Source organism: Apium graveolens, chromosome 3, assembly GCF_009905375.1.
Source record: "Apium graveolens cultivar Ventura chromosome 3, ASM990537v1, whole genome shotgun sequence".
In the NCBI taxonomy this organism is placed as follows: Eukaryota; Viridiplantae; Streptophyta; class Magnoliopsida; order Apiales; family Apiaceae; genus Apium; species Apium graveolens.
In genome coordinates, this window is record NC_133649.1 from 14,133,414 (window position 1) to 14,160,090 (window position 26,677).

Consider the following 26,677-nt stretch of genomic DNA (forward strand, 5'->3'; position numbering starts at 1 on the left):
CAAACCACTGAATCAAACATCCACTTTGGTTTATTATAAAATTGCATGTAAGAAGCTCGTTTCTAAGTGCCCAAACAGCCAAATGGGCCTTATTCTCCAAAAGCACACATACACATCCAGAATTTATTTATTAGAATGACAACATTTTAACTAATAAAAACATTGATAACCAATCTCTAGACTTCAGACCAAATAAAGCAGTAGTACAATCAAAGCAAATCCTCGAACAAGGGTGTGTTGCAGTGAGCTTGTCCAGAAGATTCTGTAAGATATGAAACATCTAGCCATTGACCAACTCCATAATACCGCGCCATTGCTGCATTCAGTACATCATAACTACTTGCAGTATCATAGTGAGACACATCAATCTTTTCCCAGACCTGCAAATGAGAAGTAGACGTCAGTCCAGCAAATTGGAAACTACTAGCAAAATGTGGCATGTGCTTGAAAATCCTCAATGAGAGTAAATTGAGAAGACGAGCAACCGATTCAATTTAGACTCCATCATTACAAAATTGGCTGTTCTGTAAGTTGAGAACATTTTCTTTTACCTGGAATCAAGAACTAAATAATATAGCTTCATCTCAAAAGAAAAAGGCTAATAAACCTCCGCACTTGCATGGACCCGGAAGCTAGTTACAAAAATGATCTCACATATAGAAAAGAATGTTATATTAATAAAATAACTTCAAGCAATAGCCAACTAAATTAGACGTGTTTCTGAGAAAAAAAAACAGGTCATTTGCTTTGCTTGAATATGTCTTTGATAGTTAAAGAGATCCAGGAAACATAATTTTTTTCCCAGAAATCAGATATACAAATTTTATGCAGATATCCTAATAGTTTAAAACTTCAAAATTACAGAAGGATAAGATTTCCTAAAGTAATTTCATAAACTTCATAATCTAGTATTATGTAGAGAAATGAAAGAAAATTTGACGTTGTCGAAAAGTTGGCAGGAGTAAAAGAATAATATCAACTGTTTTCTTAATGCAAAAAGTTCAATTGAAAAGGGAGAATTTGGCTCATACATCCTTACAAAATGCAGAGGGAGATTACATTGTAGCCATACCTGCTCTGTATCATCAATGTACTAAAGATTCCGGGTCAATCCAGAAAGGCGGTGGTTCATTCTGCCAATCAAACCGAAGAGTTTTCTCGATACTTTTATCTTCCATGTGATAGACTCCAATATCATAATGATTTTTACGCCAATACATCATATCCCAATAATCATCCGTAAAGTAAATTGAATTTGCTTTGTATGCTGAATTATCTGGGACCAAAAGAGACTTGGATTGATTTCCACCTACAAAATACACTAGATCACCTAATGATTCCACCTCTTCCCACTTTTTTATACTAGTGTCAAGCTTATACACTTGGAAACAAAGTGTCTCATGTCTCAATTCAAATTTACTTGTTTCATGACTACGGACGAGCCCCCCAATAAACCTCACAACAAGAAATAGATCCCCTGACACTTCCACCAAGTAACTGCGGGTTGTATCACAATCACGGAATTTTAAAGAACGCTTGGTATCAAAAACTTTCTGAGGGTACTTGGCAACAATACTTGTTCTTTTTGTAGGATAACCATTATGGACATCCCAAATTTCAATCTCGTCTGGATAGTTCAAAGCATAAAACATATCATCATGGCATATAACATCACAGTAGGATTCATCATGGTCACCTAGCTGCATCCATACATCATCACCAGAATAACAAAAGGCAAGTATTGCTCCAGTCTTGCGCCATGCAGATATCATCAACACAAAGAAGTTCCCATTGTTGTGAGAAGGGTTCGCTGAAACTACAGCTTTAGAAACAAATTTAGTCCTTAATTCCTGCACAGACTTAATCCGCCGCCTGTGTTTATAAGGATTTTCATAGTAGTGTATATAGTAGCCACTCCCAACTGATCCAAAAAGACACTGAATATTTGGAAAAGTAAAAATTTCTGGTAATGTGATTTTTTCAAATGAAAAAGGGTTGAAGAGATATGGCTCTATATCTTTATCCAACATCACCAGCCATCCGTGAGAGGTTCCCAAACATAAACCATCATAAAATTCAGGGGGTGCATTAGTGCGCATAAACACCATTTGATCATCATAGGTAGAGAAGCCGATTCTCCTTTTATCTTCTAGTTTTCTAGGAAGCAAAATCCACGGTACTAGATGGACCTGACTATTAGATGATGATGAGACAAAAGATCTCACAACATTTCGTGAAGAACGGCACACAGTCTTAAAGTTCAAGATGCTGATTAGAGACATTTTCAATAAGATCTTGTCCGACATATCTTCAGGAAGATCAAAAAAACCAGTGGGTGATGAAGTTAATGCACCAGACCTGCCAAACTCTGCGGACAAAACAATTTGACAGGAAATTGGTTAAACTGTTATTTATCCACAAAACAAGCTAGCAAATCTCCCTGTGAAGCAACAAACAATTCTCTTGGACAAGCTCCTCTACAAGGATATTCTGGAAAGAGGTGAAACTTATAACAAATGTTTAAAGATAATCAAAGACCTTAAAGTTACAACAACAAACAAACACATAAACAAATGTCTCATTCTACTGAAAACGTGTGTAGTATTTTAAATAATAGCAAATTATGATTCCAAACATCCTGTTCTGGGTTAGCCATAAATTTCTGTAGCAAATCAGCGTTTTTTTTCCTTCTTTATTTTCATAAGAACAGTATTGAGATCTTTTTCTGTGTTGCAGAGATAATGATGTAAAGGGCTGGTATATTATAGATAAAATGTACATCAAATTTTGAAACACCTACTTTAACTTTCCATTCACAAGTAATAAATTAGTAAATTCTATGACGAACAGCAGAAATGGGACTACTTCAATTCTCACCTACAGCTTCAAGGATCCCCTAGATCAAACAAACTTTTAACATAATAGGAGCGACATGTTACTCATATAAATCATATACTTGTGTGGGTCAATTTTGAACAACCAAGTTTAATTCAGTATTTAAGTTGCATAGTGGAATCCATTTACTCTAGAAATTGATATAAATTTTATTCAGAAATATGCCAATATACGCACAATAAAAGCAAAAATTCAAGAATCATATAAATAACAAAAAATGATTGAACACTGCAACCAAAAAAATTAGCATATAACAAAAATAACAAATTAATGCAATAACCGGATAAAAGTTAAAAAGTAATAGTAGGCAAAAAGAAAATGGAACTAAGAAGATAAGAGGTCACATATGAATGACTATTATATTGGATACAGAACATATAAGAGCACCTCCAAAAGACTCTCAGTTCACTATTTATTAATAATATAAATTATTGACTTAATGATTTAGTATGTGTTCATTTTTCATATTGACTCCTCAATTAATTTTTTAATATTTAAAACATTTAAGATTCATAAGAGTATAAAGGGAAGTGGAGAGAGAAAGAGAGTGTAGTTGAGAAAGTTGAAAAATAATATAAGTTTAGTTAGGAGTGCAATTGGGCACTTTAGTTTGAGAAGAGAGAAAATCTCTTAATATCCGCTATTACTTTGTTAGAGCAACATCTTTGTTCTCCGTCCTTAACTTTTTAGTCAAGAGCTAGATGGAGATTCGCAAAGTGATAAAATGACATTTCAATACAATACAACGAACTGACAAATATAAATATACATACGTTGTAAATATAAATACAATACCAAATTCAAAGATTAATAATAAAAAAAATAGAAAAATCACATGTAATTAATACATAACTGATGTTCAAATTATAATTTCTACGATTTGTTAAAGTTACTCGTATATGGTTAGACTAATTCTATCTTTTATGCTCCAATTTTTTTATGTTGCATTACATATGTACATATTTTGTACTAACATAATATTCAAGTTGGGGGTATTTGTGGAAATAACTTCTATACTCTCTGTGCTCCGGAGTTTGAAAAAAGAGAGAAAAGAAGAGAAAGTGGAAGAGGATTTTCAGAATTTTCCTTCAGAAGCGTGTTCCTAACATGAATTTTTTGGGATTCCTATAATTTTCTCAAAAAAAACCTTCTTCCTTAAAATAGGGTGATTTGCAAACATCCTTTCCAACAAATTGATGAATAAACTGTTGGACAAACTTAGTATTTTAGACTAAGTTGTGAATTATTTTGAGACTCTATATGAGTGAGACACATTATGTGTTAGTGGTGTGTATTTATTGGAACGTATTCTTCTCTTCGAGGGGATTCCAACGCATATTAACACGCTCAAAATGAGTAAAAGGTGAATGAGAACTGATATTCCAAAGTTTTACCTTTTAATATGAAAAGTGGTTTTGTACCACATCGAGAGTAGCACAAACCTATTCCTTAGTTTTTCTTATAAATACCATGTACCACATCGAAAAGAAAAACAAGTCCTTTCAAGCCTCTCTTTATAAATAGAGTCTTAGGGCACCAGTTTTATTAAGTCAAGAAAATAAGAGTCATCTCTTTCATTCTTGGTCTCTTTAGTCTTAAATTTTTTCAATATTCCGGTGATAGTTCTCGGGCTCAGTTCAAGTTCGCTGAGAGTATATTCGATCTATCGATTATACTAGTATCTCGTTTTATCCTGGGAAGCAGGTCGCTAAACACGGATGGTGCGGGGCGAAACTGCTTTAAAATAGGGTGATTTGCAAACATCCTTTCCAATAAATTGATGAATAAACCCGACATGTCCTTTGTTTTCATTACTCTCTCTCCCTTTCTTACACCAAACTAAAAAGCACGCAAAAAAAAGTTCACTCGCTATTTTTTTGTTTAACTTCTCTTATCTTCTTTCATACAAATACCGGTGAACAACGTAAATCTTCCCTCTCATGCAATGGTATGTTTGGGTTGATTTATTCACTAATATATGTCTATAATTATTTTACGAAGGCAAATATATTTTCAATGAACACCATGACACACCCTCATCAGTATGTTGCCCTGCCACTAAATGTACGTGTGTCTGTAAATATGCCACCAATATGCCACCAAATCTTAATCTACTACCTACGTTTGGAAAGCAAATTTCTCAAAGTTTGAATTTGCACAAACACACGCACGAGAAAGATATACAAGTTAAATAATTATATAATCTCCTAGGTAATAACCACATAGATCTTGATAAATATATAACTCGATCTACCAATATAACTATAAACATCTATGATTCAAACAAAGAACACAAATCTAATTGATTAGTAATTAAAAAAATGAACATTGAACATTAACTCATCTGGTTAGTAATTAGCAAAAAGGAAGGGAACGTGCACCAAAATTGCAACTAGATTTTTCTTAGATACCTTCGTTTTTGGAACTCTCTCCTTCTTGCTCAGTTTCCTTTTCAGCCACCACATTTTTCATAATTTTGCTCCGCTATTAATTATCACAATGCTTTCGCTCCTCCACTACTTTGATATCGTCCAAAACACCTAATCTCAATCGCAATCTTAATGGGAAACTGAAAATATTTGCCTTCGCCTTTCTTTACTTAAAGGGGGTATGGACGACAAAATTATTAGATTTTGAGGTCTCATTTGGGGAATGGCATAGAACTACAATTAGAGATAACTATTGTATAATGCAACTTTTTTGCTTTCACGTGTATTGTGTTGTTAAAATAACTTCCACGTGTATTGTACTGTAAAGTAGTGAGATTGCATGTATTTATGTATTTCTGTCACTGTCACTCACTTGTGTCTTTTATTAACAAATGTCCAAGGCATAATTACTTGTACCTTTAGGTAGACTCGGCAATTTTGTACACAGAATGAATAACATTAAACGAAATAATACAAAATTTTAAATGAATAACAATACACACACAAAATAATACAAAAATTTAGTATTTGTGTTCACATTTTAAGTACACAACTTAGATTTAGTGTGGTGTTTGAGCTTATCTTTTGCGTATACGAAAGGACATGACATATACATATATACTTATATTTAATAGTAGTATTATAATAGATATTAGTATATTTATGATAAACATATGTATATTAATTTGTATAGTAATACATGATTTCACAATATGGTATGTAAACCTGATTTAATATTATTCACCTAATGTATTTTGTAAAAATTTCACCTACAAATCTTTCCTAAAATTTTATATTTTCATTTTTTATATTTTTCTAATTTATATTCAATTTTACCAAAACATGATATGGAAAGTACACAAACACGAAAGTACACAAAACCTTAATGTACTTACATTTAGTTAACAACGCAAGGTTAATGATGCCATTATTTTAAAAAGCGGGAGTAAAATGTGGCCACCAATTTGTTATTTTTAAACCTGGGCCAACATTTTGCTAATCTATAGAAACTTTAGCCACCTTTATGCTCTTTAGTCCCTAAATGATTGATGTTTGAATTTAGTATTGGGGTATACGTAATGCGAAAGTACACAACACAAATGAATTATTTTTCCCGTCTAGATGTAGGACAAGAATTAAACCAATAAGAATATAAATTTCATGATATAAATGCAAAATAAAACCCCGGGACGTTCCAACTGCATAATAACAACTAGATGTCAATCATAGAAGAGTATAGTTTATTAGGATTTCAATTATTCAACCCAAATGTTTCAATAATATTACTTACATACACATATACCATAATATGTTTGAGATATTTAAATGGCAAGGGTTATGGTTCAACTGTTAGGAAAATATAAAAAACTTAACAAATTAGTTATGCTTTAATACTATCAATATTTAAAACATAACAAATATATTTATACACATAATAAATAATATAAATAAAACATAAACATTAATAAATAAAAGAAGGTGAATTGCTACGTAGCATTCAAACTGAAAATTAATATGCAAAGATTAAAGAAAGAAATATGAATAAATTGACTTATGTTCTGCAAGTAAAAACTTGCATAAAAATATTGCAAAAATTTTTATTTTGAGAATCATGTTATGCAAGGATCATTATTTAATTTAAAATCTTGAATATCATATATGTACCGCATCCGCATGTATAACATTACAAAATATTTAACGTACGAAACATGTTTAGTTTACAAAACATTTGTTCAGTTTGCAGAATATACATATTTTACTTATTAAACTTAAAAGATCTTCAACAATTTTAATGAATTAGTGATATTCGTAGAACATACTTTATAAAATAATATATTTTATAGTGTTTTGATTGTAGAAAAATGAGTGGTCTCTGATGTCTCCGATGAAATAGCAGTCTCCATAAAATTTTACTCAAAACGATACCTAATATTAATTTTTAAGATTTGTACAATGCTATTTTATTTTACATGTTAAATGTTGTATTAAATTAATTGATGATTTTTATTTTTAATATTTTTCTAATTTAATATTCAATTTTACTCCCGCTTTTTAAAATAGTGGCAACATTAATCTTGCGTCATTAACTAAATATAAGTACATTAATGTTTTGTGTATTTTCGTGTCTGTGTACTTTCCATGTCATGTTTTGATAAAATTAAATTAATGTTGTACTAAATTAATTTTACATGTTAATGTTGTATTAAGTTAATTTCATACTGGGTTTTAAGACTTAAGTTCCAAACACGTTCATAGTTTTTCTACTCATGATGCAATATAAACACCTCCTTGAAACCTATTACAACATGTATATAGTGTAGGCAAATTGGGTTTTAAGACTTAAGTTTACTACCTGGCCCAAAATTTAACATAAACATATTTTAAGTAACTCATTTAAAACTTATAACGGGTCTAACTCATTTACAAAACTAATAAAATTAAAACACATACAGCTATTTAGTTTAAATACATCTCTAAGACCTACTATTATAAAACTTATTTAAACGGGATTAATTATGTTACAAATCCATTATCAACAAGGTTTATAACAAAATAAGAATAAAAAAGATAAGAAAATATAAAATTAAAGTAAAAATATTAGAAGTAACATATGCACATGATATAAGCTAATACCATGACACTTAATTTGGATTTAATTTTTTTATAATAAATAAATTTTAAATATTAATTTACATTTAAAAAATATGATAAAAATGAGAAAATCAAAATAAATTTTTATATATTAGAATTAATTTGAATTTAATATTTCTTATTAAGATTTAAACATATATTTTATATTTTTTTATTTGATATATAATTTTGTTAGTATTTAATAAAAGATAATACACTTAGAGCAAGTTCAACAATCGTTTAATTCACTCCTTACTAAAAATATATTAAATTGGCTCTTACTGGTCTAGGATATATACAATCCTTCCATATTCAATGTTTTATCATTAAAGGTGCATAATTTTGGTTAAAGTACAAGAGATAAAAAGATATTGGTTCTCATTTTCTATTATAAAATACTTGTTAATATCCTTAAAAATAAGCAAATGCTACTTATAAACAAGGACTGATTTTACTCTCCTTCCTTTCAATTTATTTAGGAGCATGAATAGCTAGTCATTGGGCTTGCTCTTAACAACTATTATGTAACTCCATTAATCATATGCATGACCTAGGTGATTGGGTAACATTATGTTCTAGTAATCCATAGTTTAATTTTCACAATTACACAATCAAATGGGAAGTAATTCGAGTGATTCTTAATGTACTACCCAGATGAGATCTAAAAGCACTTCAATGTCATGCACATGATACTTTCTTTAATAAGGAATTTAGTAATTTTAGACCTCACAAAGATCATAGTGCATCATGTTGAATGAACATTATAACTAGCATTATTTAAAACACGTGCAAAGCACGTGCCATATTTTATTTCATGTTTTTTTAATATTTTTAATAATAGACATTTTCTATATTAATCTGCTCCATATTTCTCGATTTTTTAAATATTAGTTGTTAGTTCAAATAGCTTTACAATAATTATATAATTTTTTTGCTCAGACTCTATAATCCTAGTTTTATAATCTAATAAAGTTAAGTAATATATGGTCTTTATTAGTTAGCGAAATCCACTTTTAATAATACTTCAACATCAAATTGAGTTTCAGTTTATTTGGTTTCACCCCGTTCTCGAATTTAGTTCCTTACAACTAAATGATAATATAAGATTTACTTTCCCTTCTTGGATTTCACACTAATCTCAAATTTGAATCTTTTTAGCTACATATTTAAATAACATTTATCATAAATATTTTTTTGATTTCATCTAAATATCGAGTTCTATAATTTGTAAGTACATGATCTCGGGTTCGATTATCTCCAATTACATAATTAGATAAGATTTATAGTTACATGAACTTTTCATATCAATCTAGTATACATATCTTGATTTATTTAAATGTTAGTAGTTGGTACCTGTTCAATTAGCTTTACGGTCCTAGGTATTTTTTAATTATATAAAATATGTGTTTAGTCTTAATGATGTTATATGTTGTAATATAATCTAGTTACGTAATATAATCTAGTTACGTAATATATCAATTTTGTTAAAAAGCAAATTCCACTTTGAATGATTTTTTAAGATCAATTTTGGTTTCACTTTTTTGATTTTGCAGGTTCGAATCCTTACAACTACATGACTAAACAAGATTCATTAATTAATTTTACTTCTTTTATAACACCCCACTCCCACATTGATAAAAATACGATTTTCATTCATTTTATAAGACAAAATATCGTACTAAGTGTGCCAACAAATCATAATTTTTGGGGATCTTTGGTATGCTTGTGGATTACCCAAGTTGGTTGTATTTAGGCCAGTAGGTTTCGACTAGTTTCAGACTCGGAATCGGAACTTGACCCATTTCTCGAATAGGGCTTGAAATTTATCCGGGTTATCACATCTTTGACTTCGTATTTGTTATTCCCAGTGGACTAACAATGAGATTTACAGAAGGGGGGTTGAATGTAAATCTCAAAACTTTTTCAAGTTTTGAGCAGTTTCTAAGGCTAAGTGTTTGAGTGATCAAATGTGTGTGAATTGCTTGAAGCTGATGCAGACAGATATATATTCAAACACAAATGTAATGAGCACAAAGAACTTATAAACTTTTCTGGTGGATTTGTTGTTCCACCAGAGATGTGTTATTTCAGAAAATCTGTGATTCAAGGAATTAAATCACAGCTGCTTCCTAGTACAAACTAGATGATTTTCTCTTTTGATATTTCTAAACAGCTCAGGAAAATTCATATCTAATTACTAGCTGCTACTTGGTTTATATATTACCAAGTTTACAAGTGAAGACAAACTGTAAAATACAATTGAAAAGATTCTTCACATGTTTCTTCTTCATTTCTCTATCCAATGCAATCTAGGATAATCTGTAAATCTTTGAATACTTCCTTGTTTGCATCAGAATGGAAATGCTGCATTTTCTTGATTCCTCCTAGAGGCTTCCACATTCCAGAATGTCTCTGTCAACCCATGTGCCTCTGTCAGCTTGTGAATTATCACTATCAACTGCTAATGAACTAAGCATCCGTTGATGCCTTATCCGTTGAGGCTTTATCCGTTGAAGCTTTATCCGTTGATGCATTAGCAGTTGAAGTCTTTATCCGTTGAAGCACTTATTCGTTGATGGATATTATCCGTTGAAGCTTTAGGGACATCCGTTGAAGTTTTGTTTCTTATCCGTTGAAGGTCTTCAATATCAGTTGATACTTCTTCACTTATACAAAATTATAAGGCATGAAATATTTACAATTAGCCCTCCTATTTGTACATCCATTAGTAGTCAACATGACTGATTATTTCCTAACAACATCTAAGAATTACAGCTTGAAACCAGAGAGTGAAATGTGCTACAATACTAAACTTATTGCTAAGTACAGCTACTCCTTCAACGGATAGCCAAGATGGTCTTATCCGTTGAGGCTACAAATACTAGATTTCTACTTAAGTGTTTTGCTTAACTCATCATCAAACTAATACACATATTCCTAACAATCTCCCCCTATTTATGTCTACTAGAACTGTAGGCAGCTATTCCCCTTACTTCCTCCAGCTCATCCAGATAGAGTTCAATGTCTGAAAATTCTTTTATGTCACAGATGTGAACATAATCATCTTTAGAGGTTTGAGGTTTAGGCTTAGGCTTCTGTGTGAATTTGATTGAGGCTTTAGAGGGTGTTGATTTGATTCTTCTTTTCTGCTTCTTTGATGGTGGAGAAGAGGTTAGGAAGGTGGGCAATTTGATGGTGTCCCAATCAATTGGTTCCTCCTTGGGAATGATTGTTTCACCATGAATGTTCATGAAGGGGTCAGGTACAATTGGTTCAGGAATAGAGGGTAGTGGTTTGGATATTGATTGGGTTTCTTCAGTCTTATCTACCTTCTTTCTCTTTGCATTGACCTTCTTTCTTTTCCCTTTCTGCCATTCTTCCTTACTTCTTTCCTCCATCTCAGTACCAACCATGTCCCCCATAGCTTCATCTTCACCTTTGTCTTCAATTTCTTTCTGTTCTTCAGCCTGACTTGACTTTAGCTGTTTTTCAAGCTTTGCTTGTGCTCTTTTGTCAGCCTTTAGCTGTTTGGCTTCTTCCTTCAACCTTTTGGCTTCTTCCCTCTTGGCTATTGAGAATTTGGGATGTCCTTGCATCACACATATGCTCTTTCCCTCTCTGAAGATAATAGCCATGTTTCTCCTTACAGCCTCATCCATGGTCTTTGAGATATGCAATACTTCTACCTAAAAGCTTGTCCTCATCAGCTTTTGGAAGAGGAAAATCCACCTCTTTTAGAGGATTCTTTGTAGAGTCCTTATTGGATCTGTTGTTGGGCTTGAGAACCATAGGTTGCAGATCTTTGGAAGAAGTTTCTCCATCCTTATGCCTCCCTACTGGCTTGAGTTCCATAATAATTGATTCCATTTTTGTGCTATGCTTCACAGATTGTGATTGAGAAGTTGTAGAACCAAATATTAGTTGCATCTTTTCATCAATCTTCTTCCTTTGCTCTTTGACTTGCAATTCAGCTGCTGCTATCTGGATTAGATCAATTCCATCTAGCTTTCCTTTGACTTGAATAGGTGGAGAAGTTGTGATGACAGGAACTAGCACTTGAGAAATCTGAACTGTTGTAGATGGCTCTCCTTCCCCTTCCCTTTTATTCTCCCCCTTTTTGTTATCATCAAGGGTAGGGGTTAAGCCTTGTGCTTGTGCCAGCTACATGAGTAGATTTATTTGAGTTTGTTGATTCTGAAGAATGGTGACCATAGAGTCTTCAATGATTTGAACCCTATCTTCCAATCTGGCCAGCCTCTTGTCAGCATCAGATGCTTTCCTCAGTCTCACCAACAAATCTTGCATAGTACCATAGGGTATAAGTGAATCCAATTTCTCAGCATTGTAGGATTTCAGATCAGCAATGTCCAGCTTGAGCTCATCCACACTTAGATTTTGCTGGTAATGCTGCAACTGCAAGAGATGCAGAGATTCCAGATGAGCTTGAAGAATTGCCTTGGTACCAGCATCCTGAGTCTCCTGAAGGGCCTGCTGAATTGTCATGACTTGTCTGACCAAAGTGACACCAAACTCTCCTGGTGTTGATGGTTTTGCCCATGCCCATGCAGGAAGATCGGGAACAGAACTTGGGCCTGCTACTCCCCCTAAGTTCATGCTCTCATTCAAAGAATTAGAGTCATCATCATTAGAATTTACTCCAAATTCTTCAGATGGCTCACCAGCTTGAGAAGGCAGCCTGTTGACAACAGCTTTGTCTCTGAGAAGAGATTCTGAAGTGTGTACAATGTGTAGTGTCTGTTCAGCCTCCACATTGCCCTGTGCAGCCAATAATTGATAGGATGAAACAGGGTGAGTAAAAATGTCAGCATCCAAGGAAATGTTATCAATGACAGCTTTGTAATGTTGCTGAAATTGTCTTTCCTTATCTGCATCATCCACTTTCATTAACTCACTAGCAATGGCTGGATCCACCCTTATAGCTTCTGTACCTGCCTTTCTCTCAATTTCTCTCTGTTCTTGCATCAGGGGCTCCCCCTGGCTCACACACACCCTCACACCCTCACCTTCACCTTCTAAGGTGGCACTCCTCTCACTCACTTTTGCCATGCTGGAAGAAATAGCATGCATTTGGTGACTCTCAACCTCTCCTTTTGCCTGGGAGCAACCCAGCCTCTCACTCAAAAGATCACTCCCTTCCCTCAAACCTAAAAGTGATTGTACAGTTGCCATGTCCTCTACAGTTGGAATTGTTTCTGTTAAGTGTGTAGAGACCATCAATGGATAGGGAGTATCCGTTGAAGTAGAAACTGATGGTATCAACGGATAACTGCTGTTAAGCTTATCCGTTGAAGAACAACCACTTGTCAACGGATGAGAGATATCCGTTGAGGAAGGAAAAGATGTAGATATAGAAAGTGACATAATTGTAGAATCTGTGTGGATTGATTTTAAGTGAGGTAACACAAATTCTTCAACTACATCTGAAAGAATTGGCTGATGATCCAACAAATCATCTAAAAGATGATGATCATCAGGTTTTGAGTGGGGCTCCTCCCTGAGTTTTAATGAGGGAGAATCAGGAATTGATGTGAATATCATATCCACATCCAGAGAGGGTGTTGGAGAGTTTGATGAATGGTGTATTTCTATATTGAGAGAATGGGGCTGTGATTCCACATTTGCTGGAATCACATCAAGCTGAATTTGAGAAGGCACAGATACTGGTGGATGTATCTATGCTGTGTGTGTCCCTTGTGTGGAAACTAGGGTCTTGGCCTTCTTCTTCCTTGAAAAGGCTTTAAATGGTGAATGTGTGGCTTCAGTGTCCTTCCCTCTTTTGTTCTATGTTCCTGGTTGGGGACTATTTTCAATAGTTACAACCTTTTGGGAGGATGCAACTAGGGATGTGTTGGACTCCTTTTGAACTACCACAGTCTTTTGAGAGACTGTGGCTTGGCTGGTTTGGGTACCACTCACCTCTCCCACCTTATCCTGGGGGGCTTTTTGATGTTCACCCCTCCCCTCACCACTCACACCCTGTTCACTCCCTTCAGGGTTTATGGTAGTTGTTACAACTGTTGTCTTTTGAGAAATAACAGAGGTAGGTTTCTTTGACTTGACTTTGGAAACTTTAGATTTGGTGGCTTTGGTAGGAGCCTGTTTGGACAAAGACACAAGTTCCATAGCCACACTAGAAGGCAAAGAAACATTGGGGTTGGAAATAGTAGGAGTTATAGAAGTATTTACCTCACTTACCTGTGGTGCATTCATGATTGGCAAGTATACCAATGGCACCTGGCTGTTGAGGTTCATTCTCAAAAGGTCTGCAAGGACCCTTTTCTCTTGTGCCCAGCATTTGAGTTTATTATTCTCATTGGATATAACCAAACCTTCAGCAACATGGTTAGCCAATAACATAAAGAATCTAGCATAGTAGATGTTATGTGATCTATTAGCTTTGTTGCCTAATCTGGAACCTAATTCTAGCATAACACAGTTGCTAAAATTAAAGTACCTATCAGAAACTAGCATATAGAGCATATTAACAAGAGATGAAGTGATATCATCAAAATTGCTAATCTTCCCAGAGAAAACCTTAATAAAGGCAATTCCAAGAAAACTCCATTCTTTCCTAAGGCCTTTCCTTCTAATACTACCTAAACTAGCAGAATCAAAAGCATAGCCTATGGAATCTAGCATAGCAGAGACATCTTTATCAGTGTGTGGTGTCATGGCATTATTCTCAGGCAACTTAAAGCAAGATTGTATATCATCACAATTAATGCAATAGTCCTTACCTTTGAGAGAGAAGGCAATAGTCATATCTGTGGAGTTGAACTCTGCAGTTGTCCAAATCTCCTCAATCACCTCACAGTAGATGGTTGGGGCTTCCAGCATTGCATAGCTTAGTTTGCAGTTTTTGATGAAGTCCATCATCTTGTGATAATCAGAATGGGCTTCATTCTTTTCAACCAAGGCTATGAAATTATTCTTTTCATAAACAAATCCTGTTTGAGACATAATTTTGACTACTGGTGCCATTGTTGTGAGTAGAGGTTGCAGAGAAAAACTTGAGAATTTAGAGATAAAGAGCATAAGAATTGCAAGAAAGCGTAAAGTGAGAATAAGAGTTCAATTGGGCTTTTATACTTTCTTGAATCAAAACGTAAATAAAATGATTGAATGATAATTTTAAGTAAGTTACAGCCGTTCAAGAATAAATAAAACTGTAGAAATTCTGAAAACTACCTTAAATACAATTACATACAACACTATATATCTGTATCAACGGTTGAGTAAAAGAATCAACGGCTGTGACTCACTTATAGTAACTGACGTGACACTTCAACGGATAAGGGAAATAGTTATCCATTGATGAACAACACCATTTTATCCGTTGAAGGATAAAATTACCAGAAATGTATTTGTCTTTCAACGGATAATGAACATCCGTTGATAGAACAATTTTGGCTTTCAACGGATAGAGAATATCCGTTGATAGGATAAGTCTTAATTAAAGCCAACTTTGTTCTTGCAGCAAATTTCATTTCAGGCTTCAAGACAGATTATATAGATGACATAGATTATGAATAATTAAGCATACCTAATTCACTTACTAATCTTGTGAATGTTGATTCATCAAGTGGCTTGGTAAATATGTCTGCAATCTGCTTTTCACTTGGAACAAAATGAAGTTCCACTGTACCTTTCATCACATGTTCCCTAATGAAGTGGTACTTGATATCAATGTGCTTGGTTCTTGAGTGCTGCACTGGATTTTCAGTAATGGCAATGGCACTTGTGTTGTCACAGAATATTGGAATTTTGTCAACAGTCAGACCATAGTCAAATAGTTGATTCCTCATCCATAGTATATATGCACAGCAACTACCAGCAGCAATGTACTCAGCTTCAGCTGTTGATATGGAAACAGAATTCTGCTTCTTGCTGAACCATGATACAAGCTTGTTCCCTAGAAATTGACAGGTGCCTGTTGTGCTTTTCCTGTCTACTTTGCAACCTGCATAATCTGCATCTGAGTAGCCAATTAGATCAAAACCAGACTCTCTAGGGTACCAAATTCCTAGATTTGGAGTCCCCTTGAGATATCTGAAAATTCTTTTAATAGCCACTAAGTGAAATTCTTTAGGGTCAGCTTGAAATCTAGCACAGAGACATGTAGAAAACATTATATCAGGTCTACTAGCAGTTAAATATAAAAGTGAGCCAACCATGCCTCTATAACTTGTAATATCCACAGACTTTTCAGCCTTATTTAATTCAAGCTTAGTGGCAGTGGCCATGGGAGTTTTTGTAGGTGAACAATCCATTAAGTCAAACTTCTTTAAAAGATCATAAATATATTTAGTTTGACTAATGAAAATTCCACCACTAACTTGTTTAACTTGTAAACCAAGAAAGTAAGTTAGCTCTCCCATCATGCTCATTTCATATTTACTTTGCATTAATTTAGCAAACTTTTTACAAAGCTTATCATCTGTAGATTCAAATATAATATCATCTACATAAATTTGTACAAGTATCTTAGAGCCATTAACATTTCTAAAGAAGAGAGTTTTGTCAACAGTACCTCTTGTGAAGTGATTATCTAGAAGGAACTTTGACAAAGTCTCATACCAGGCTCTAGGTGCTTGCTTTAGTCCATAGAGTGCTTTCAACAGATAATACACATGGTCTGGAAAATTTGGATCTTCGAAACCTGGAGGTTGGCTTACATAAACTTCTTCCTCCAATTCCCCATTTAGAAATGCACTCTTGACATCCATCTAATAGACTTTGAAATTGGCATTAGCTGCATAGGCTAGAAAGATTCTGATGACTTCAAGTCTGGCAACTGGAGCAAATGTTTCATCAAAATCTATTCCCTCTTGTTGAGAATAGCCTTTAGCAACCAATCTGGCTTTATTCCTTATGACAATGCCATTTTCATCCATCTTGTTTCTGAATACCCATTTTGTGTCAATAGAACTCTTGTTCTTTGGCTTGGGTACCAGCTTCCATACTTTGTTCCTCTCAAATTGGTTTAGCTCCTCTTGCATTGCTAAAATCCAATCTGGATCCAATAGAGCTTCTTCCACTCGCTTAGGTTCCTCCTGTGATAGAAAGCTACTATACAGACATTCATCTTGAGTAGCCCTTCTAGTTTGTACTTTTGATGTAGCATCACCAATGATCAGTTCAAAAGGGTGATTCTTGGTCCATTTCCTTTGAGGTGGTAGATTAGCCCTAGATGAGGTTGCCTCAGTATTGTCATGATGTGAGATAGAATGTTGATTTGTTGAAACTCCCCCTGAGTTGCTGATCCTTTGAAAGGAATTGGGAGCTCTATCAACTGATGAAGTGAATTGATTATCCGTTGACAGACTGTGATCAACGGATGCTTCATTATGAACTTCAACGAATGATGCACTTTGTCTTTCAACGGATGCTGCATTGCTTCTTTCAACGGAAGCTGAATTATGACTTTCAACGGATGCAGCATTCTGTGCATTATCCAAAGGCAGATTCTGAATTCTTCTTGAGATGCCTTCTTTATCATTCTCATCTTCACTATCATCACAGTATATCTCAATGTTGTCAAATTTGAGTCCTTCATGATGTCCCTCATCTGTTAGTCCATCAATCTTTTTATCATCAAACACAACATGTACAGATTCCATGACAATGTTGGTTCTAAGATTGTAGACCCTATATGATTTTCCAGCAAAATAACCAACAAATATTCCTTCATCAGCCTTTGCATCAAACTTCCCTTTGTGATCAGATTGATTCCTTAAGATGTAGCATTTGCAACCAAAGACATGTAGAAAGTTTAAAGTTGGTTTTCTTCTCTTGAATAATTGATAGGGAGTCATGCATTTTGCCTGATTGATTAGAGAAATATTCTGAGTGTAACATGCACAGTTAACAGCCTCACCCCAAAAATAAGTTGGGAGTTTTGACTCTTCAAGCATTGTCCTTGCAGCTTCAATTAGTGATCTGTTCTTCCTTTCCACCACACCATTTTGTTGTGGAGTTCTTGGAGCTGAGAACTCATGCATGATCCCACTTTCTTCACAGAACAACTTCATGGTTGAATTCTTGAACTCAGTTCCATTGTCACTCCTAATATTCCTTACTTTGAAATCAGGATGATTGTTGACTTGCTTGATATGATTGATGATGATTTCACTAGCTTCATCCTTTGATCTAAGAAAATAAACCCATGAAAACTTTGAGAAATCATCTACAATCACTAGGCAGTATCTTTTCCTTGAAATTGACAATACATTGACTGGTCCAAAAAGATCCATGTGTAGGAGTTGTAGTGGTTCATCAATTGCAGATTCAAGCTTCTTACTGAATGATACTTTCTTTTGCTTTCCTTTCTAACAAGCATCACACAGTCCATCCCTTGTGAATTCCACTAGAGGCATTCCTCTAACTAAGTCCTTTTTGACTAGATCATTCATTATCTTGAAATTCAAATGGGACAGCTTCTTGTGCCATAGCCAACTTTCAACTGGACTTGCTTTGCTGAGAAGACAAGTAATGGATTCTGCATTTGTAGAGTTGAAATCAGCTAAGTACACATTCCCTTTTCTAACTCCAGTTAGAACCACTTTATTGTCCTTTTTACTTGTGACAATACAGGCTTCAGAATTGAAGGAAACAGTATTCCCTCTGTCACATAGTTGACTGATGCTCAATAAATTGTGTTTGAGACCATCAACCAATGCAACTTCATCAATGATGACATTTTCTTTTGAAATCAAGCCATATCCCATAGTGAATCCTTTGCTGTCATCTCCAAAGGTTATGCCAGGGCCAGCTCTCTCCTTAAACTCTGTGAGCAGGGTGAAATCTCCTGTCATGTGTCTTGAACAACCACTATCCAAGTACCATAGATTCCTTCTTTGTCCCTGCACACAACAAAATCAATCAAGTTGATTTTGGTACCCAAGTTTCCTTGGGTCCAGCCTTGTTAGTCTTTTTCCTAGACTTCATTCCTCCTGCATTTTTTGACTTAGGTAACTTTGGGTCAACCTTGGTCTCAGATGTGGTTGGTTGAAGTGTAGGGTTAGTCACAAAATCATTTAACACATTTGATTGAATTTGATAAGGCATAGGTTGTGCAAACATGTTATTCCACATAGGCATATTGTATGGCATTTGAGGCATACTAAATGCAGTAAAATAAGGATTGTTAATATATGGCATGTTTGCAAAATGTGCATGGGGATTCTGGTGAGACATAACAGGCATAACATGCAGAGGTGACATAGACATGTTAGGCATGATGGATTTGAAGGCATGGGAGCATTTTTAACAGATTTGCAATTATCAGATAGGTGATTAACACTTTTACAATGCACACAGCTTTTTCTAGGAGCATACCTATCAGGTGTGTAATTGTTATGTTTATTAATCCCTACCTTCCCATTTCTTTTAGATTTTCTTTTAGTTTCCTTCTTATCCTCAACCAACTTAAGCCTATCTTTTAGCTGATCTAAAGTCATGTGTCCTATATTCACCTTACTGACATCTCTGGATGTGCTAGCTCCTTCTTTGACAAAGTTCTTGAGAGTTGAATCATTCTTTTTATTGAGACTTTTATTTTTAAAAGAACTTGCCTGTTTTAATTGATGAGCCTTCAACGGATGCTCCTTTTCTTCCTTCAACGGATAACTTTCATCATCCGTTGATTCCACATCCGTTGACAATCCATCAATTAATTCTAACTCCTTTTTGTTTTTCTTCCAGGCATCCTCACAGAATGATTCAATTCCCTGAACCTTTACAATCTGAACACTAACATCCCTAGATGTTTCCAGGCCTTGATTACCTCTTGCTCACTTTCTAACTGTGTAGAAAGAATTTCTACTTTCTTAACAGCTTCTGCTAGTTCACTCTCAACAGTCAAGCATTTAAGTTTTATCTTCTCAAGCTCAATTACCTGATCCTCTAACACAACATTCCTATCACTTAAAAACACATTATTCTCCTTGATCCTAGTGTTTTCTTTTGCTAGTGATTTAAGGGAAACACGCAAATGATATAATTCATTGGTCATATAATTTATGGCTTCATTGCATTCATGTTTAGAAAGCTGAGAGAGATCAGTAGTAATTACCTGGTTGTTTGATGAACTAGTTTCATTTTCATCAGAATTAGCCATCAGGGCTAGGTTGACATATTCCACATCATCATCTTCATTTACCCCATCTGCTGCCCAATCATCTTGAGTGAGAAAAGCTCTTTCCTTTTGTTTGAGCAAATCAAAATACTTCTTTTTGTAATCAACTTGCTCAAATTTCTTTTTCTCAGAATTTGGCTTCCTACACTCACTTGCAAAGTGTCCACTAATGCCACAGTTGTAACATTTGAACTTTGATTTGTCCACCATGTTTTTGTTTGGCTTTGTTAGATATATTTGATAATGTCATGGCTAATATGTTTTATGTTTAGATTTCAGATCTTATTTGAACAGGATAAATCAGTACTTATACTGGACGTCAGGACTTAAGGGATATCAGTACTTATGTTATCAGGAGATAAGCATCAGGAGATAGATATCAGAACTTAAGTGCTGAAGGACGATCAGATAAGGATAGTAGCTGATTAAAGTTAAGAAGATCAAGATAAACATAAGAAGAGATATGCATGAAGAAGGAATTCCGTAAAGAATGGAATACTTGGAAGAAAAGATATCTGATTGATATATATTAGGAAGCAGAATTATATTCCATATCAATTAGCGATTATCTTGTAACTGTGTAATATATAAACACAGACATAGGGTTTACACTATAAGTGTTATCATTATCGAGAATATTATTTACTGTAACCCTAGCAGCTCTCGTGATATTTTGTTCATCACTGAGAGATAACAGTTCCAGATTATAACAGAGTTTATTGTTTTAATAAAGTTTGTTTTCTGTTACATAAGTTCTTAAAGTTTGATTTGATTGTAATAAACACTGTATTCACCCCCTCCAACTAAGCCTACCAAAACTGAGGAATCATCAAAGACATCAATTCAGAGTCGATATGAGACTATCAGAGTTCCCATATTGAGACCATCTGAATATCCCATATGGAAGGTAAGGATGACCATGTTTCTGGAAGCAACAGATCCAGAATACCTTGATAGAATCAAGGAAGGGCCTCACAAACCTACCAAGCTCGCTATTGTAGTTACAGGTGAAGCAGCAAAGACTGTACCAAAGGAAAAGAGTGATTACACTGCTGAAGATATAGCATCTGTTGCTAAGGATGCCAAGGTACGACACTTACTACATAGTGCCATTGATAATGTAATGTCAAACAGGGTAATCAACTGCAAGACTGCCAAGGAGATATGGGATGCACTGGAGACAAGGTGTCAAGGAACTGAAACAGTTAAGAAGAACAGGAAGACAATACTCACTCAAGAGTATGAACATTTTGACTCAAAATCTAATGAGTCATTGAATGATTTATATGATAGATTTGTCAAACTTTTGAATGATTTGTCATTGGTTGATAAAGAGTATGATCTTGAAGATACCAACCTAAAATTCCTGTTAGCTCTTCCTGAATGCTGGGATTTGAAGGCAACAACAATAAGAGACAACTACAATCTTGATGAAACAACTCTTGATGAAATCTATGGAATGCTCAAGACTCATGAACTTGAGATGGAACAAAGAAGCAAGAGGAAAGGAGGAAAGTCAAGGACAGTTGCTCTCAAGGCTGAAGAGGAATCCCCCAAAGCACCTTCCTCAAAGAAAGACAAGGGTAAAGCTCTTTTCATAAAGTCTGATACTGAGTCATCAAGTTCTGAGAGTGATGATGACTCAGATTCTGAAAGCTTGCCTGAAACTGATGCTGATGAGGAGATGATGAAGCTGAGTGCTCTTATGGTGAAAGGAATCACAAAGATTGCATACAGGAAGTTCAGGAAGGGAAAGAATAAGAATATTAACTCCTTATCTTCAAAATCAGGAGTTAAGAGTCAGTCTGTTAGATACAAACCACAAAATCCTTGTTTTCATTGTGGTAGTTTATGGCATTCCATTTATACTTGTAAGGAATATCATAGTTTGTACTATGATTATTATCAAATAAAACCTTCTTTAAAGAAAGTTTCTGTTGTTCCTTCTAGTGTAAGTTCTGATTCAAAGTCTGGTAGTATAAGTTCTGATAAGAAAACTGTTAACATAAAATCTGATGCTAAATCCGCTGCAAATGTTAACAAACCTAAAAAGGCCAAAGGATCCAAGCAAGTCTGGGTCCTTAAAACTAATAATTAGTGGTCTTTTTGATTGCAGGGCAACAGGAAAAATATTTTAGTTCTGGACAGTGGATGTTCAGGACATATGACTGGAAATAAGGCCCTGCTATCAGACTTTGTGGAGAAAGCTGGCCCAAGTGTTTCTTATGGAGATGGCAACATTGGAAAAACTTTGGGATATGGCAATATCAATCTTGGGAATGTCATCATTAAAGATGTAGCTCTGGTCTCAGGACTTAAACACAACTTACTGAGTATAAGTCAAATCTGTGACAGAGGTTATCATGTTGATTTCTTTGCAGAACATTGTGAAATAGTTAGTAAATCTAAAGGAAAAGTTGTTCTGAAGGGATTCAGGCGTGGTAACATTTATGAAGCTAAGCTTTCAACAAGTTTTGATGGTTCTGCAATCTGTTTAGTGAGTAGAGCCTCAATTGAAGAAAGCTGGAATTGGCACAAGAAACTCTCTCATTTAAACTTCAACAAGATAAATGAACTGATCAAGAAAGATCTTGTGAGAGGACTGCCAAAATCAGTGTTTGCTCCTGATGGTCTTTGTGACTCATGTCAGAAGGCCAAACAAAGAAAATCTTCATTCAAGAGCAAGACTGAATCATCAATTCTTGAGCCTTATTATCTATTTCATGTTGATCTATTTGGTCCAGTGAATGTCATGTCTATTGCAAAGAAGAAATATGTGTTGGTCATAGTAGATGAGTTCACCAGATACACATGGGTGTATTTCTTGCACACAAAAAGTGAAACTGCATCTATCCTGATTGATCATGTCAAACATCTGGATAAATTGATCAAAGATTCTGTGAAAATTTTGAGGAGTGATAATGGCACTGAATTCAAGAATCTGATAATGGAAGAGTTCTGCAAAAATCATGGAATAAAGCAGGAATTTTCTGCTCCTGGAACTCCACAGCAAAATGGAGTTGTTGAACGGAAGAATAGAACTCTCATTGAAGCTGCACGAACAATGCTTGAAGAAGCAAAGCTTCCAACCTATTTCTGGGCTGAAGCTGTGCAGACTGCTTGTTTTACTCAAAATGCAACACTCATTAACAAGCATGGAAAAACACCATATGAGATGGTGAAGAACAAGAAGCCAAATCTGAAATACTTTCATGTATTTGGATGTAAGTGTTTTGTTCTCAAGACTCATCCTGAACAGCTATCCAAGTTTGATCTAAAAGCTGATGAGGGAATCTTTGTTGGATATCCACTTTCCACAAAAGCCTTCAGAGTCTATAATTTGAGAACAAAAGTGGTCATGGAATCTATCAATGTCTCTTTTGATGACAAGAAGATCACTGGACTTGAAGATTGCATTGATCATGATCAGCTGAGATTTGAAAATGAAGATTCATATTCTGATACCTTAAGTCCTGACAGTCTAAGTCCTGATACTGTAAACTCTGATGGATTAAACTCTGATGTTATTGAAACTGTGGTGACTACGTCAAAGGAAGATGCACCAATGCATGGGGAGCATACTCAAGATATTATCACATCTCAAGAAGCATCAGAACATACATCTGGCTCTTCAAGTTCTGATTCATCAAGTTCTGATAAGCCAAGTACTGACAGTGCTGAAAATCTAAATGCTGAAGGATCCAACTCAGAGAGCATAGTTTCAGGGGGAGCATCAGAAAATGAAAACGAAGACAGCATGAATCATGGGGGAGCATCCAGTTCTAGAGAAAACCTTCCATCTTCAAGGAAGTGGACAAAATCACATACACCTGATTTGATAATTGGAAATCCTGATGCAGGTGTCAGAACTAGAACAGGTACTTCGAATGAATGTCTTTACAATTCTTTTCTCTCTCAGTCTGAGCCAAAGAAAGTGGAAGAAGCTCTTCAAGATGTTGATTGGGTGCAAGCAATGCAGGAAGAGTTGAATGAATTTGAAAGAAACAAAGTCTGGACCTTAGTGCCAAGACCTAAGAATAGATCTGTTGTTGGTACAAAATGGGTATTCAGAAACAAAACTGACAGTGATGGCATAATTGTAAGGAACAAGGCAAGGCTGGTTGCAAAAGGATATTCTCAACAGGAGGGAATTGACTATGATGAAACATTTGCGCCAGTTGCTAGGTTAGAAGCCATAAGGATATTCATGGTTATGCTTCTCACAAAAAGTTTACTGTCTTTCAAATGGATGTGAAAAGTGCTTTTCTCAATGGAGAATTGGAGGAGGAAGTATATGTTGAACAACCTCCAGGCTTTGTAGATTCCAAACATTCAGATTATGTCTACAGGCTTGATAAAGCACTTTATGGACTTAAGCAAGCTCCTAGAGCATGGTATGAGACTTTAGCTCAGTTTCTTCTGGAAAGTGGATTCAACAGAGGAACTATTGACAAAACACTATTCTATCTCAACCATGGCAAGGACTTACTTTTGGTCCAGATTTATGTTGATGATATCATTTTTGGGTCTCCAAATGACAAACTTTGCAAAAAGTTTGCCAAACTAATGCAGTCAAGATATCAGATGAGTATGATGGGAGAACTTAGTTATTTTCTGGGCCTTCAAGTCAAGCAGAGTGAAGAAGGCACTTTTATTTGTCAATCTAAGTACACCAGAAACTTGCTGAAGAAATTTGGAATGCAAGACTGTTCAAGTGCATCCACTCCCATGGCCACTGCAACAAAACTGGATAAGGATACTGGTAATTCAGTAGATATTACTGATTACAGAGGTATGATTGGCTCACTTCTCTATCTAACTGCTAGTAGACCAGATATCATGTTTGCTACCTGTCTTTGTGCAAGATTTCAAGCAGATCCAAGAGAACCTCACTTAACAGCTGTAAAAAGAATCTTTAAGTATCTTAAAGGAACAGCTGATCTAGGATTATGGTATCCTAGAGAATCAGATTTTAAATTAATAGGTTACTCAGATGCAGATTTTGCAGGTTGCAAAATTGATAGGAAAAGCACAAGTGGAAGCTGCCAATTTCTTGGAGGCAGATTGGTTTCTTGGTATAGCAAGAAATAAAAGTCAATTTTCACATCAACTACAGAAGCAGAGTATATTGCTGCAGGAAGCTGCTGTGCACAGATTCTTTGGATGAAGAATCAGTTACTGGATTATGGGTTAACATATTTTAAAATCCCTATTTACTGTGATAATCAAAGTGCTATTGCTATGACAGGTAATCCAGTTCAACACTCTATGACAAAGCACATCAGCATCAGGTACCATTTCATCAGGGAACATGTGGATGAAGGTACATTGGAATTGCATTTTGTTCCCACAGATCAACAAGTAGCAGATATCTTCACAAAACCACTGTGTGAAGCTACCTTTACAAGATTGGTAAATGAACTTGGAATGATTTCAGGTTCTTTCTCTAAATCTGCTTAAACTTGTTCTATGTTATCAGACTTTTTGATCAGTATTTACAGAATTAATCTCTTTGTGTATTCTGTGCTTAATTGATAAATGTTTTTAAGTACTGACTGTTGTCTGATATATATCTCTTAACTCTAATAAGTGATATATCTGTTTAAGTAATCATTCAATCCTATGAGGATAATTGTGCTAGATACTGACCTACTAGTCTTCAATAAACAAATGATCCCATGAAAGAAGTAATTATTTCTGTGGAAATCTTATGACACAAGCAAATTCTGATACTTGAGCTTAGTTTAGTTTACTTTATTCATCTTATTACTAAGTCCCAAATTAGAATAATGCTACTCATCTGTTTAAGTTCTGATTCTAGTAAAACTGCTGAATGTACTAAGTGCTGATAAACCTCACTTATCAAAAGAAGAAGAAAAAGAATCAAAGAATAATATCAGGTACTCCTTTGAGATCTAGAGTAAAAATGTGAATGGGACGACCCAAGTGCATAGCTGGTATTAAGTAAATATGCATTAGAAAAGCAAAATATTTTCTTGGTGACTTTTCACACTCTATGATTACTGGAGAAATACTCTGATAATAGCATAAATTCTGATAAGCAGTCGTAACTCACTTACACTGAGAAGCCACTGTAAAATAGAATTTAAAAAGATGCATAAAATTAGCACAAAAACAGTTGAGATGGACTCATGCATGAACTCATTTATCAGTAGGTTTCAGGATAATGACAGCTCTTTAGCAAAATTTTAATTATGACTTATTTCTAAGATGTACTGAAGTAAATCAGACTTTACTCTTTATTAGTTATTTAGCTTAATGCACACACAAATCACTCCATATGAATGATGAAATTTTTGTGGTGGTCTATGTTCTTTTAGACAAACAGTCACTGTGTCACCTTGCACAAATTCTGAGGACACGTTCTAGTTATATGTTCTGATGATTAAGCTCTGAAGACTATAACTCAGAACTTGTATGAAAACTTACTAAGATAGATATTCCTTGTTTGAGTTAAGACATTATGTTCTGATGACTGTTAAGTTCTGGTATAGGTCTAAGTTCTGATTTTTCAGTCTAACCCTTTACTTGACTTATCTGTGAG

General features: G+C 34.8%; 1 protein-coding gene across 1 annotated transcript; it reads right to left on the minus strand.

The window, feature by feature from the left end:
- On the minus strand, positions 1-5,582 carry LOC141711758 (putative F-box protein At4g22660). The gene is made up of 3 exons (XM_074514432.1): positions 5,307-5,582; positions 1,073-2,368; positions 1-380 (listed from the first exon to the last, which is right to left on the minus strand). Exons 1-2 carry the CDS (start codon positions 5,365-5,367, stop codon positions 1,086-1,088), a joined length of 1,344 nt encoding a protein of 447 aa, XP_074370533.1. The 5' UTR covers positions 5,368-5,582; the 3' UTR covers positions 1-380; positions 1,073-1,085.
- Positions 5,583-26,677: the final 21,095 nt, after the last annotated feature.